Source organism: Dasypus novemcinctus, chromosome 27 (assembly GCF_030445035.2).
Source record: "Dasypus novemcinctus isolate mDasNov1 chromosome 27, mDasNov1.1.hap2, whole genome shotgun sequence".
In the NCBI taxonomy this organism is placed as follows: Eukaryota; Metazoa; Chordata; class Mammalia; order Cingulata; family Dasypodidae; genus Dasypus; species Dasypus novemcinctus.
The window spans coordinates 26,918,905-26,933,226 of NC_080699.1; the positions used below are offsets into that span (position 1 = coordinate 26,918,905).

Genomic DNA, 14,322 nt, shown 5'->3' on the forward strand with positions numbered 1-14,322 from the left:
GTTTCAGGTAGTCTTTCCCAAATTATTTTCCATAAAACACTAGTATGAGGCACTCTTGGTTTCTGGGGGAAGATATGTGCCATGGTCAATATGTGTGGAAAGTGCTGGGCTAACCAAAATTAAACTAGCTGTTTTGCGGCAGGACTTCTTTGAACCTTAATATGCTAGTGTGTGTTGTAAAACTTGAAAAGGAAGATATAATGTGCAATAGTCTCTGACCTTATTTGAACATGGAACCTGGTATTTATGAAATCTCTGTTAACATCTACTGGATAGCTATTGTTCTATGGAACATGCTTTGGGAGATAGGCTTAGATTTTCTCTGTATATAAACTGGTGATGGTCAGCTGTTTCCCATATTCTTTTAGAAAAGTCTTTCATAGCATGAGGAGAGCCTGAGCTTAGACATAAGAAGAATCTCCTAACTATAAGGATGCTTAAGGAGTAGAAGGCTAGAGTGTCCTGGGAAATTATAATAAGAGAATGCACTCCCTCTTTCTTGTCTTTCTAAAAGCTCTCCCATGAGTCATTATAAATAGAACAAATTATCAAGGAAGCTCCTGGAATCTTTTTATCTTAAGGGGTCTTTGAAAATAGGATATAATTGAGGGATAAGAAGGTAGGAATTAAAAGGCAGGAAGACAGTTTGGTTGACTTCTGTATGCACTGTCTATAATTGTCTGTAATTAACTCATTCCCTCTTACTTGGGCTGGAACATGACTTTGAAGGAAACACCCTCCTAACTCAGGTTCCCAAGACAAGTGGAACTAAAGAAGCAGAGCGCCTGAAGTTGCCCACAATTTCCCAGTAATGATACAGTAACTATCATGTACTGAGCCCTTCTCACGTGCCAGGCATGATGCTAAGCCTTTGGCATACAACATCTTGCTTATTCCTAGAAACAACCTGTTCTCATGTTACAAAATGAGAATCTGAAGCCGGTTGAGGTTAAGGACTTGGCCCAAGAGCACACAGCCAGTGTGGGGTGGAACCTGAATTTGGGTGCCAAAAAAGCCCATGGCCTTATCCACTCATCTCATCTACTGCCACTGTGAGTCTGTGGACAAGCAAGACATCGTGGCTCCCCTGAAATGCGCCTCCATCCATCAGGCTGCGTGAGCAGGGAGAGGAAAGGGGTGGAGTGATGAGATGCTACCTTGACAAAGAAGCCCAGAGGGGAGAGGCATTGTCCATGTCACACCACACAGCCACAGCCCGCGAGACCCCTCGGTTGCCCAACGACAGCCTGGTTCTGTGCCCAGCTGCCTCACTCTAGCCAGATGCATCTCTCCTCGTTATCCATCTGCCCCTGTATGCCAGCTGTCCTGTTAGAGAGATGGGAGAGAATGTCAGCTGAACGAATCAATACATTCCCGGGTACATCCGTGTTCCCCTACTGGGAATGTGGCAGGATCCAAAATATACTTAATCCTCATCCGACTCCACTCCTGGGAGAGGTCACTGGCACCAAAGGAAGCTTTGTAACTCTGTTCTATAAGCCGAAGCTAAAGAGGCTGGGCTCTGGGCAAGGGTGGGCTCAGGCCAGCAGCCCGAAGCCTTGACAATGGCTGTGGATGTGAGCAAAGATGCAGGGGGCACCAGGGGCTAAAGGAGCTAAGTCTTAAGGAAAGGAGACTGCCCAGAGGAAAGCAATGTTTCTGCCTGTCTAGAAAGTAAGCCCCAGGCAGCTGCCATCTGTCACGTCAGGGTGAGTGGCTGGGGTCGTGCTCCTGGGGTATGGAGCTGTGTGCAAAGCCCTTGGAATGAACGTGTGATGAATGGGACTGCAGTGTAAGAAGGTGACCGGGCTCCACTGGAAGGCGTTTTGCCAGGCGTGGGGACTGGCGACCTGAACAATCCATGCCCTCTCGTCCAGGTTCCCTGTAGACGGCCAAAGAGGTCCATGGAGGCCCAGGGCTCGAGGCTTAGCCATGCCTGAGCAGGGCCATTCTTCTCCATAGCACTGACTGGCCTCAGTGGGACTCATGCCTGCAGGTTTCAGCTTGCTGAGGACCGTGGGTTGCCGGGAGAATTCTCTTGAGCTCTCCAGTGCCAACGCCCCAGGTGGGGTGCAGAATCTTCATTTTTATTCAAGAAACCCAGGTGGTTGTTATGGTCCTGACTCTCTGGGCCCCACTTTGAGGAACAATGCTGCCATCAGAGCATGCCCCTGGCAGCTATCTGAGCACGCTGTGCCCTTCCTCACCTCCATGCCTTTGGATTTGCGGTCACTTCTTTCTGGCATAGCCTTTCTCCAGCCACATTTCCACCTAGAAAACACCTATACAAGGCTTCAAGGCTCCGCTCAAGTGTCATTTCCCAGCCTGTCTCCACCAGGTACCATTAGTTTTTTTCCTTTCTCCATGCACTGCATCTTATACATGCATTTCTTGGAGCTCATTCTGTTTATTTTATTCTTCCCTCCTTGTGAACTCCCAGAAAAACCCACTCTTAGCTATCTGTGTATCCTAGTACCTAGCAGAGAGCCTGGCAAAGAGTGGGGATGCGATACATGCTTGTTGGAATAGGATGAGCTACCCAGATGCGCTCCAGCAAAACCCTGCCTGCACGTCTTCCTCTCCCTAATTCTAATCTCTATCTCAATTGTTGGATCTCTCTAGGAGTTCTCGCTCCAAAGAATGGACAGCCTTGTGGATGACCGTGTCAACATCCTGGGATTTTCCATTTTCAACCAATCCCATGCTTTCTTCCAAGAGTTTGCCCAGAGCCTCAACCAGTCATGGCAGGAGAACTGTGACCACGTGCCCTTCACTGGGCCTGCGGTAAGTACCCGCGCCCCAAGAACTCCCCCCTGCTGTCCCTGTACCTCCACATACTCATCCATCTGCAGGCTGGCTGTGGAGGCATAAATCCTCCTGGGCTCTGACCTTCTTCTGCCAGATGTATAGAAGTGCTGGGAAAAAGTTCAGGACGTAGTGAGCTGTGGAACAGCTAGCTCCATTGAGGAGATGGCAGGGGAGAATTGTGTGGAGGCACTGACTTGCTACTTAGTGATGTCTACAAGCCGCCAGTGGCTGGAGCCCAGCGATGCCGTTGCCGAGAAATTGCCTGAGTTGAGGATCCAAGCCTTTTACTATCGGAAAGGCCTTCTAGATGATCTAATCCCTCATTGTTTAGATAAGGACCTGAAGCCCAGGTTGGGGGATGAGGAGGGCAGGTCTTGCTCAAAGGCAAACACCACACCTTCTGCAGAGTGAAACTAGGTATCAAGACTCCTGACTCCTGGTCCAGTGCTCCTCCTGTTCCACTGCACCATTGCCCTGCAGTAGGAGCTCATCCACCTCTTTCTAGGCGCTATCCTAGCGGTTTTATACACAGCATTTTATTTTAGCCTCCCAAAGTTCCATGAGGGGGGAGCAGATGTTGTTCAAGTGGTTGAGCACCTGCTTCCTATGTACAAGTTCCCAGGTTTGATCCCTGGTACCTCCTAAAAACAAATAAATGAAAAAACTAACTCTCATTGGGGAACAGATGTAGCTCAGTGGTTGAGTGCCTGCTGCCCAAGTACGAGGTCCTGGGTTCAGTCCCTGGTACCTCCAAATAAATAAATACATACATACATATGTATATAAATGTCCCATGAAGCAACAACCTTTTAAGGTAACTGCTATCTGGAATGGTAATCCAAGAAGGCCTGCCTGAAGGCAGGGATGTGGATAAAGTGGCCTTTTACAAAACTCTGTGCCATTATGGTTGTGTAGCCTGGTGGAAATCTTAGGAAGGAAAAGGTAGCTATGGGGGTGAGAGATCGTGAAAAACTCAGGATGCTCTGCCTGGGGCAATTGGACAGGAGAACTGAGATTCATGCCAGGTTTATGGAGTAAGTCCAAGACAGCTACTTTAGGTCTGAAAGAGGAAAGAATCTACAGGAGGGATTTGGAAAAAACTCCCTGAAGGAAGGAGGCCCTCACCCCCGTTAGATGGCTTTAGGGATGGGCGCGTGGCAGACAACCTCAAGCGCAGTGAGGTGTGCAGCATCTAAGCCCTGCTCTCCTGGTCGAGACTGCCTTTCTTACAGTCAGCACTTCATTATTCCACTGAGATACTAATGGAATTGAAAGGTTCATGGCATAATATTAGGAAAGGGAAAAAAAAAATGGCCTCCTCCCATCCAACCCGAACCTTACCACATTTGGCACCTGGCCTAATGAAATGAGAGGTCCCTTGTTCTACATGTCCAATTTCTCCCTGAGGGTTTCATCACGTCCATTAATGCTGCATGTTGACCATGAGTGAGGAGATGAGAGGCCCTTGACACCTATGGGAATCCCTCCAGATGGAGCCGATGGAACGGCCGGGCAGCGCTCTTCTCAGGGCTGTGGGCCATCTCGGTCAGTAGCTCCTGTGTGGTGAAAGGAGCACTGGCTCTGGAGGCAGAAGACCTGAATTCAAATACTGGCCTTGCCATCTTCTTGTTGTGTGATCTTAGATAGGTATTTAACCCTCTGGGCTCCAGATTTTTTATCCATACAATTATGCTTGACCATCTTAGAGGACTGTTGCAAAGATAATATGCAATATGATTCTGTCTTCAATTCACAATTATTCATTAAATAAATTTAGCCTGCTGTAAATGGGTAGGCATTAGTAATTATATCACGGAGCTTTTGCTACAGAAATGCTGTAAAACGAACAACCGCAAAGTCTCACAACAGTAAGCATTTATATAGCTAATGCATCTGGAGGTCAGCTGGGGACCAGCTAGTCTAGACTGACTCACCTGGGCTGCTCTGCCGATCTAGCTGGGTTCATCCCAGGACTGTGGGCCTGCAGGTCTGACTGGGTTCACTCCCATGAGTGTGGGGCTGCCGATGTGACTGGGCTCACTCCTGCAAGCATCAGGCTGCCGATCTGGCTGGTCTCACTCCCGTGAGCATCAGGCTGCTGATCTGACTGAGCTCTCTCACAGGATTGTGGAGCTGCTGATCTGGCTGGGTTCCTTCCTTCCAGTGTGAGCTGGCTGATCTAGGCTAGGCTGGACATGGCAGCTCTGTCTCATGTATCTTGCATCCTTCACCTGGTCCAGCAGGCTAGCTGGGCACATTCTCATGGTGATGGCATAAGGGCAGCAAAGCAAGTAGAAACGCACAAGACTTCATAGACCTAGGCTCCCACAATGGGCAAACTGTTCTTTCCGCCCCATTTTGCTGGCCAGAACAAGTCACCCAGATGAACTCAAAATCAGAAACTGAGGAAATACGCTCTGCCATCCTTTGAGAGGGGAAAAAATGCAGTTCACTTGGCGGAGGACTTGAGGATGAAAGAATGGGATCCATCATGCAGCCTGTCTCAGTAAAGAAGAGCCAAAGTACCTGCCCTCCCCACAGTGCAGAGAGCAAAACGCCTCTAGGGAAATGGTTCCTTGAGGTATGGCTTCTCCCATGAAAGCAAGAGAAGCCCCTCAGTTCCACCTGGAGAGGTTGGAGAAGGCTTCCCAGAGGAGGTTGCAGCAACTACTTACCCATAGGGGTGGACAACTGCCCTGTGCAGACTTGCTCAGTCTACCTAGGTGGCGTGTCCTGTTACAGGGAATCAACGCAGGGCAGTTGAAAGGATATAAAACCCTGACTTCATTTTCCTTCTTCCCAATCAGTCTCAGACCTCCCAAGCCTCAGCATCCTACATTCCCCGGGAATGTTTTGGGGCTGGGGGCAGCCGGTGAGTGGGAGGATTCTCTAGAGGCTCTCTCTATGCTGGGGGTGGAGAAAGAGTAAAAACAGGCTGTGTACACGCTCTCACTGACAGCTCTCTCAGAGGAACGGTGTGAGGAGAATAAATGTGAGCCCTAGGCTGGAGCTGGTCTCAGAGAGGAGAGAACCCGGGCTGGGTGACGGCGTTAGGCTTCTACTTGAGTCAGCATTATCGTGGCCAAGCCCCTGTGGTTTGCTTGCCAACGAAATGGTAACTTGCGTTCTTGCTTGGGAGAGTGGGGGTCCTGGTTCCATTTGGTTTCACCTCAGCATGGTGCTGAGCAGTTTGTAGCCTTCTCCATGATGCTATCCCACCCCAACCTCTTTTCCCCTCCTCCCGGAATCCTGGCGTAAGAGTGGGCATGCACCACCTTTTCGACAGATGAGGAAACTGAAGCACAGAAGGGCTAGGCACGGTTAGAGCTGAGGATCTTCCAGAAGTTAGTACTCTAACAGAGCCTGCGCTGGAGTTTCAGTCTGCCTCTCAGTCCTGGAAAAACCTCCCAGCCATTGTCTCTGTGGTCTTAGGGGAGAAAGGGAGGGCGTTCCAGACACTCTTCACCTCAAAGGTGTGGAAAGAAAGCTCACAGCGTGACTACAGCAGCCAGTCTTTCGCAAGGCTCCTCACTTCAGCAGCCACCTTTTGAAGGGCAGAGCCTCTTCCTGCCTCAAGTCCCAGCACAAACAGCCCAGCTCTTTCATGTGGTCGCGCTGCGGGGGAAACAGTCCCAGGAAGTACAGCCTGTTTTTGTCTCCCCCATACAGCTTTCTAAAAAGGCTGCAGGCCCCTCTTTCCTCAGTGCAGACGGTCTCCCCCTCTCTCCCTCTCTCACCCTTTCCTTGCCCTCTTATCTTCCTCCTCTCTCCTCTCCCCTTCTCCAGCTCACTCCCATTCCCTGTCCTTTCCTTCTCTTCGCTCCCCTCATTCTTTTCTCTCCGCCTTCCCCTTCCTTTCTCTCCTGTTTCTCGGGGTTCCCCGTAATTGATACCCCTCACCCTTTCGCTCCTCTCCCCACTCTCCTTTTCCTCTCTCCTTGTTCTCATTCTCCCAGCTCCTGTGTGTCTCTCTCTCTTCCTCACCTTCCCGATCAGGCTTTCAGCATTCAAGGTGGAGCTTGCTGGAAAAGGGCCCCAGTTCTAAAGGCGCAGAGAGGACGAGGCGAGCCGAGCTGACTGGGAAAGGAGGCTCAGGGTCGCAGGCGCAGGCGCCCCGCCAGGTGGCTGGCAGCAAGCGCGACTGTGCTTCCTGCCTGAGACAAAGCGAGCAGAAGAAAGAGGGTCGCGAAAGGAGACACCTACCCCTGAGCTCCCCACGCCGCTCCCATTAATCACGCTGCAAAGAAAGGAAATCGTGGAAAATGGTTAAAATTACAGATGGCTAGATTAAGTAATTAGAATTTAGGCTAAAACAGATGTTTGTAATTAAGTGTTTATTTCCTTTGAACAAAATCCAGATTGTAAGGACTATTCCATGAGATTTCAGTGATTCCTCTCCTGGTATTATATTGGTCGGGGGGGCAGAGCAGAAGTTGATGGGCATTTAGGAAGATCCTGGCAATCCGGTGACTTGGTGGGTAGAGAGGGTGGGGGAGAAGAGGCTTACAGGTGTGTGTAGACGATACCCCTGTTTTTACTTCAGGGGAGGGGGAAGAAACTCCGCCACAGCTCCCTGAGTCAGAAATGATTCGTCTTAATTTCTACCAAGTCTTTCATTTCCCCAAACAATTTACAAACAGTTCAAAAGAAAATAACAATGGAGAACGAAATGAAAATATAAAAACAAGAGAACGGAGGGTTCTTTGCCAAGCAACATTTTGGTGCCAAGAAAGAGGAGAGGATTTTAAATGAGGATGGAGCCATTTGGGGGATTTAATATTTAGAAGAGGCGGGGACAGAATATGCAGAGACAAGAGCGAGTGGCACGTACAGCCAGGGTAGGGGTGCCACCGAAAGCAGAGTGGGGTAGTGTAAAGAACGGAAAACAGCGGAAGATGGGGTGAGGGACAGCGGGCAGCGACGACTCCCTCCCTGTGGCCTCAGAGGTGGACATACATACCGAGTGCTATTTAGTAACAGAACTCCTTTCCCCAGCTGCAGTCCCAAATGCTTTCCAGAGCTAAATTAGTAAATAATAGCAGAGGGAGAAAGCAATTAGGAGAGAGAGAGAAAAAAAGATGCTTCAGGATGGAGCTTTGAAATGAGATGGAAAAATTGATGAGGCAAAGAGATGACAAGCCCCTGTACCATCGGAGGTGAAACTGGGTGAGGGGAGATGGGCATGGGGGGGGAGGTAAGTGGGAGGAGCAAAGGATGTGGTTTGGAGGTTCCCGGGAGAGGCTGGAGAAGATTGGCAGGAGCGTGCAAAAGAGGGGCGGCCTGAGAAGAAGGAACCGGGCTTGGGAGGTTTCAGCTCAAGTCACCCCAGGCCGACCCGCAGAGAGCATGCGTGGAGACGAGACCCTGTGGGGGAAGCGACACCCTTCTCACTCCCTCTGAAGGTGGAGAGGAGACAGGAACCTCGGGAGTTTCCCTTCTCCTGCTTCCACCCCAGCATCTGGAGTGGTAATTACTAGAAACACTCGCAGAGTCTTGAAGGCCCTGAGGTTAGCAATGCCAAAGAACACAACCAACTGGCGCACAGTGATCTCTCAACATCCGGATCGTTCACTAATAAGAGCATCAGTCAAGAAATCCGTGTCCCAGACGGAGTGGGAACAGCAACAGCCATGTGGCAGGAAAGAGCTTGGAGCCTGGTGGGAGGATGTGAGAAATGACACAAGGAGCTTCGAGCTTCGCCGGCAAGTCTGCAGCGAGGAGGCTCTCCAGGGACCAGATGCGCAGCCTCACAAGAGCGAGGGGGCCCTGGGGAGACCGGGCGCCACCCAGGCCTCCCTGGGCACCCGGTGCAGTAAGGCCCCAAGACACGGGCGGTCCCCAGGGCCCTTGGAATCGGTAAGGGTGCTCTCAGCCTCCACGCTCAGAAACTGACTTCTGCAAAAGATGTGTTTTCTCGTGTCCCAGAAAGTCAAGAGGAACGGCAGGTGCCAGGGGGATGCCTTTCGGGATCCAGGTCCCTCCCATCTCTGTTCTTCATCTTTGACATCAACGTCCTCCTCAGGCTGGAGCCAACGTGGCTGCAGCAGTTCCAGGCATCACATCTAGACTCAGTAATGTCCAGAGGAGGAAGAGAGAGGAAACTTTTCTAGGAAGCTACCCTCATTTCATGTCTTCAGTTCACGTCCCGTTGGTCAGAATGGGGTGAATTTCCCAGGCACGAATCACATGTTAACTGGGGGGATGGGATTACCCTTGGACTGATCAGACTCACCTGGCAGTGCTCCTCCGAGGCACCTGGATACTTGAGTGAGGGATGGATGACCGAAAAAAAGGGGGTTCTGTTAGGATTAAGGGGAGAATGGGTACAGCCAGTGCCACTCCACTGGCTCCTCTGTCCTATCTCTATTATCACATTCTAGCAAAAAATACCAATGGCTCTTAACCCAGGGGATAAACATAAGGACAAACAGCCAGTTGGGCCAGGGGGCTGGGGGGTATATGGGGACCTCATATTTTTTGAATGTAACATTAAAAAAATAAAGACCAAAAAAAAAAAAAAAAAGAAATTAACTGGGATGCTAGGTAGAAGAGTGGGGCAGAAATTAGTTTACAGTGTCATTTAAAGAGCAACACCGAAGGTGGTAGACGCCAACAGCAGTAGGGGTAACTAACTCTCCCTCAGGTAGATGTGCACCTAAGCTGGGAAAGGAGAGTCGGTGACCTTCATAATTTCCCTGTGTCCTTTTGGCAAGGAAAAGTGAGAGGTCCATTAATAAAGGAGCCACATGTGCTTGGAGGACAATATTGTGCCAAGGACAAGGAGAGTTGTAGGCTTGCCGAAGAGAATCAGATGCCCATGCACGTGAGCCTCAAATCCAATGAGGGAGCTAAGAAGCAAAAGGGCAGGGCAGTGGGATGGAGAGCTCTGAAGATGAAGGTCAGGAGGGACACAGGGGAGCTTGACTGGTCAGCATAGCTCATTGCGGCTCAGCAGGACACACAGGTTTACACTGACCCAGAAAAGGGATTCAGGTGCCCTTACCAGCTTGGCCTTTAGGTCACAGCTGTGGCTTCGGGACCAGGGGGCACAAAGCATGGGTGATGGAGCTGGGAGGGCAGGAGGCTCAGAGGAGCTAGAGGGAGTACAATGGCATCTGCCTGGTTGGAGAATGCAGACGTGTTGAGGTCCACAATACCTGTCACGTTGTAGGGGCTGAATAAATGTGAGAAGAAAGACAAGAAGCAGGAGAAGGAAGGAAAGTAGCATGCAGAGTGGGAAGGAGGAAGAAAGTGTACACTGGCCAAGCAGTTTTGCAATGGACGTGAACTTGGATTGGGGCAGAGAAAATTTTTTTCGTGTGGTTTTGCTTGTAATTGCCAATTTTTAAAGGTATTTTCTTTTCATTTCTTTTTTATTAGAGAAGTAGACTTACCCCCCAAATGCAGAAAATACAGAGTTCCCATATACCTCCCCCCCACACACACACACCTTTCCCTATTATTTACACATTGCATTGGTATGGTAGCTTTGTTATAATTAAAGAAACATTATTTTAATTACACTATTAATTGCAGTCCATAGTTTATATTAGGGTTCACTGTTTGGATTGTACAGTCCTATGGTTTTTAACATTTTTATTCTAGTAACATATATACAAACTAAAAATTTCCCCTTAACTACATTCTAATATATAATTCAGTGTAATTACATTCATAATGTTGTGCTACCATTACCACTATCCATTACCAAAACTTTTATATCACCCCAAACTGAAACTATACCAATAAAGCATTGGCTCCCCATTCCCTACCACCACCCCAGTCTGTGGGAACCTGTATTTGAGTTTCTTTTTTTTTTTTAATTGATTTTGTAAAAATATTACATTAAAAAATATATATTATATGAGGTCCCATTCAACCCCACCACCCCCACCCCACCACTCCCCCCCTAGCAACACTCACTCCCATTATCATGACACATCCATTGCATTTGGTAAGTACATCTCTGGGCATCTCTGCACCTCATGGTCAGTGGTCCACATCATGGCCCATACTCTCCCCCATTCCATCCAGTGGGCCCTGGGAGGATTTACAATGTCTGGTGATTGCCCCCTGAAGCACCATCCAGGGCAACTCCAAGTCCCAAAGACGCCTCCACATCTCATCTCTTCCTGCCATTCCCCATATCCATCAGCCACCATGTCCACTTTTCCCATTCCAATGCCACCTTTTCTCTGTGGGCCTTGGATTGGTTGTGTCTGTTGCACCTCTATGTCAGGAGGAGGCTCAGATTCCACATGGATACTGGATGCAATCCTCCTGCTTTCAGTTGTAGGCACTCTAGGCTCCATGGTGTGGTAGTTGTCCTTCTTCAACTCCATCTTGGCTGAGTGAGGTGAGTCCAATAAATCAGATTGTAGGAGCTGGAGTCTGTTGACGCTCAGGGCCTGGCTATCCTATTGTCAGTCCAGAGATTCAAATTCCCTAAATATATCTTAAACCCCAACACCAACTACAATTCCAGTAAAGTAGGATGAAAGTCTTATGGAAAGAGATCCCATCTGAGTCCAGTTCCATCACGCAGAAACACCAGCTCCAAAGAAGGGCCATCTGACATGGCAGTGAACCCCGTCTGCCATGACCATAGAACCCGTGGGTCTCTTTAGCCCTCAAAGGAACCAACACCTGGGGATTGCATCCACTCCATCTGTCTCCCAGACTCTGCTCAGCTGTGCACAGGGGCAATCCTTCTGACAGCCTCCAGACTCTTTTTTAGAGACGTATTTGAGTTTCTTATGCTATGAATTTGCTTATTCTGTTTTGTATCAGTGAGATCATTCAATATTTGTTCTTTGTGTCTGACTTATTTCACTCAACATGATGTCTTCAAGATTCATCTGTCTTATCACATGTATCAAAACTTCATTCCTTTTTATGGCCAAATTATATTACATTGCTTGTATATACCACATTTGGTTTATCCATTCATTGGTTGGTGGACACTTGGGTTGCCTCCATCTTTTGGCTATTGTGAGTAATGCTGCCATGAGCATTGGTGTGCAAATATCTGTTTGAGTCCCTGCTTTTTGAATCTTTGGGATGTGTACCTAGAAGAGGAATTGCCAGATCATATGGTAATTCTATTTTGGAGGAACTGCCAAACTGTTTTCCACAGTGGCTGCACCATTTTACATTCCCACCATCGATGAATGAATGTTTCTATTTCTCCACATTCTCTCCAACATTTGTAATTTTCAGGTTTTTTTTTTAAGAGGCACCAGGGATTGAACCTAGGATCTCGTACATGGGAAGTAAGCACTCAAACCACTGAGCTGTACTTGCTCCCATCTATTTTTTAATAGTAGCCATTCTGGTGGGTGTGAAATGGTATCTCATTGTAGTTTTGACTTGCATTTCCCTATGGCTAAAGATGTGAGCATCTTCATATGTCCCACCACTTTTCTGAATTCATTTACTAGGTCTAGTAACTTTGGTATGGATTTTTCAGGATTTTCTATATATAGGATAATGTCATCTGCAAATTGGAAAAGTTTTACTTCTTCTTTTCTAATTTGGATGCCTTTTCTTTTTCTTACCTAATTACCCTAACTAGAAATTCCAGTACAATGTTGAATAACAATGGTGACAGTGGGCATCATTGTCTTGTTCTGATCTTTATGGGGAAGCTTTCATTCTTTCCTCATTTTGTATGATACTAGCTGTGGGTTTTTCATATATGCCCTCTATCATGTTGAGAAAGTTTCCTTCTATTCCTAGTTTTCTAAGTGTTTTTTATCAGGAAGGGGTGCTGGGATATTGTCAAATGCCTTCTCTGCATCAACTGAGATGATCACGTGTGTTTTTTTCTTTCATTCTCTTAATATGATGTATTATGTTAATTATTTTCTTATGTTTAACCTCCCTTAAATACCTGAGATAAATCTCACTGATTATCATGTATAATTCTTTTGATGTGCTGTTGGATTTAGAATGCTTATATTTTGTTGAGGATTTTTGCTTCTATATTCATAGGGGATATTGGTCTCCAATTTTCTTTTCTTGTGATATATTTATCTGATGTTGATATGAGGGTGATGTTGGTATTATAGAATGCGTTATGAAGTATTCCCTCCTCTTCAGGTTTTTGGAAGAGTTTGAGCAGGATTTGTGTTAATTCTTCTTGTGATCTATCTGCTCCTGAACTTTTCTTTGTGGGAAATTTTGATCACTACTATATTAATCAGCCCAAGGGGTGCTGACGCAAAGTACCAGAAATCCATTGGTTTTTGTAAAGGGTAATTATTTGGAGCAGTAGCTTACAATTACAAGGCCCTAAAGAGTCCAACTCAAGGTACCATGAGAGATACTCTCTCACCAAAGATGGTTGCCAATGTCTGTGAGGGTTCAACCTTCCTTTTTCCTCTTAAAACTCCATGGTCCCAGCTTCTTCCAAATCTCAGCTGTAGGCTGGCATAGGGCTCTTTTCTCTTTCTGGGGCTTTCTCAGCACTGCATACTATCAGGCAAATGGCTCATCTCTCTTCCTGGGGCCTCTGGATCCTCTTCCATGTCTGTGGAGCTTTCTCTCTTTTCTCGCATAGGTGCTTCTGTGTTCTCCTTGAGTGAATGTCCATTTATATTGCCAGTGGAGGGGGTGAACTCAACCCTGCACACCCCAATGATGTGGTCGAATCAAAGCCCTAATCGTAACATGATCAAGTAAATGTAAAACCTTTGAAATTAATAAAATCAAGGGGTGTCATGCCCAGAAGAACAGACCAGTTTACAAACATAATCAATATCTCTTTTTGGAATTCATAAATAATATCAAACAGCCACAATGACTCAATCTCTGGCTATTGGTCTATTCAGATCTTCTATTTCTTCTTGAGTCAGTGTAGGTAGCTTATGTGTTTCTAGGAATTTGTCCATTTAATCTAGGTTATCTAATTCATTAGCACACATTTGTTCATAGTATCTTTTTATAGACTTTTTGTTTCTGTGGGGTCAGTAGTAATGTCCCCCTTCCCAATTCTGATTTCAGTTATTTTTATCCACTTATTTTTTCTTTACCAGTCCAGCTAAAAATTTGTCAGTTTTATGACTGTTTTCAAAGAATCAACTTTTTGTTTTGTTGATTTTCTCTATTGTTTTTTTATTCTCTATTTCATTTATCTCTGCTTTCATCTTTGTTATTTCTTGCCTTCTGCTCACTTTGGGTCTAGTTTGCTCTTCATTTTCTGGATCTCCACTTGTGAGGTTAGGTCTCTGATTTAGATTTTTCTTCATTTTATTGTCAGCATTTAGAGCTGTAACTATCCTTCTCAATACTGTCTTTATTGCATCATCCCACAATATTTGGTGTGTTGTGTTTTCATTTTCATTCACTTTAAGAGATTTCCCATTTTCACTTATAATCTCTTCTCTGACCTATTGGTTGTTTGAGTGTGTTAGTTAATTTCCACATATTTGCAAATTTTCCAGTTCTCCACATGTTGTTGATGTCTAGTTCCATTCCACTGTGGTCAGAGAAGATACTTTGTATGATTTCAAT

The 14,322-nt window shown here is 46.8% G+C and overlaps 1 protein-coding gene across 2 annotated transcripts in view; it reads left to right on the plus strand.

The window, feature by feature from the left end:
- Positions 1-14,322, plus strand: part of GRIK4 (glutamate ionotropic receptor kainate type subunit 4) — a 453,432-nt gene that overhangs the window by 322,493 nt on the left and 116,617 nt on the right. For both annotated transcript variants that reach the window (XM_058289034.1, XM_058289035.2), the window contains one exon: positions 2,623-2,784. In XM_058289034.1, the coding sequence (XP_058145017.1) occupies positions 2,623-2,784 (162 nt within the window). The remainder of the gene's footprint in view (positions 1-2,622; positions 2,785-14,322) is intronic.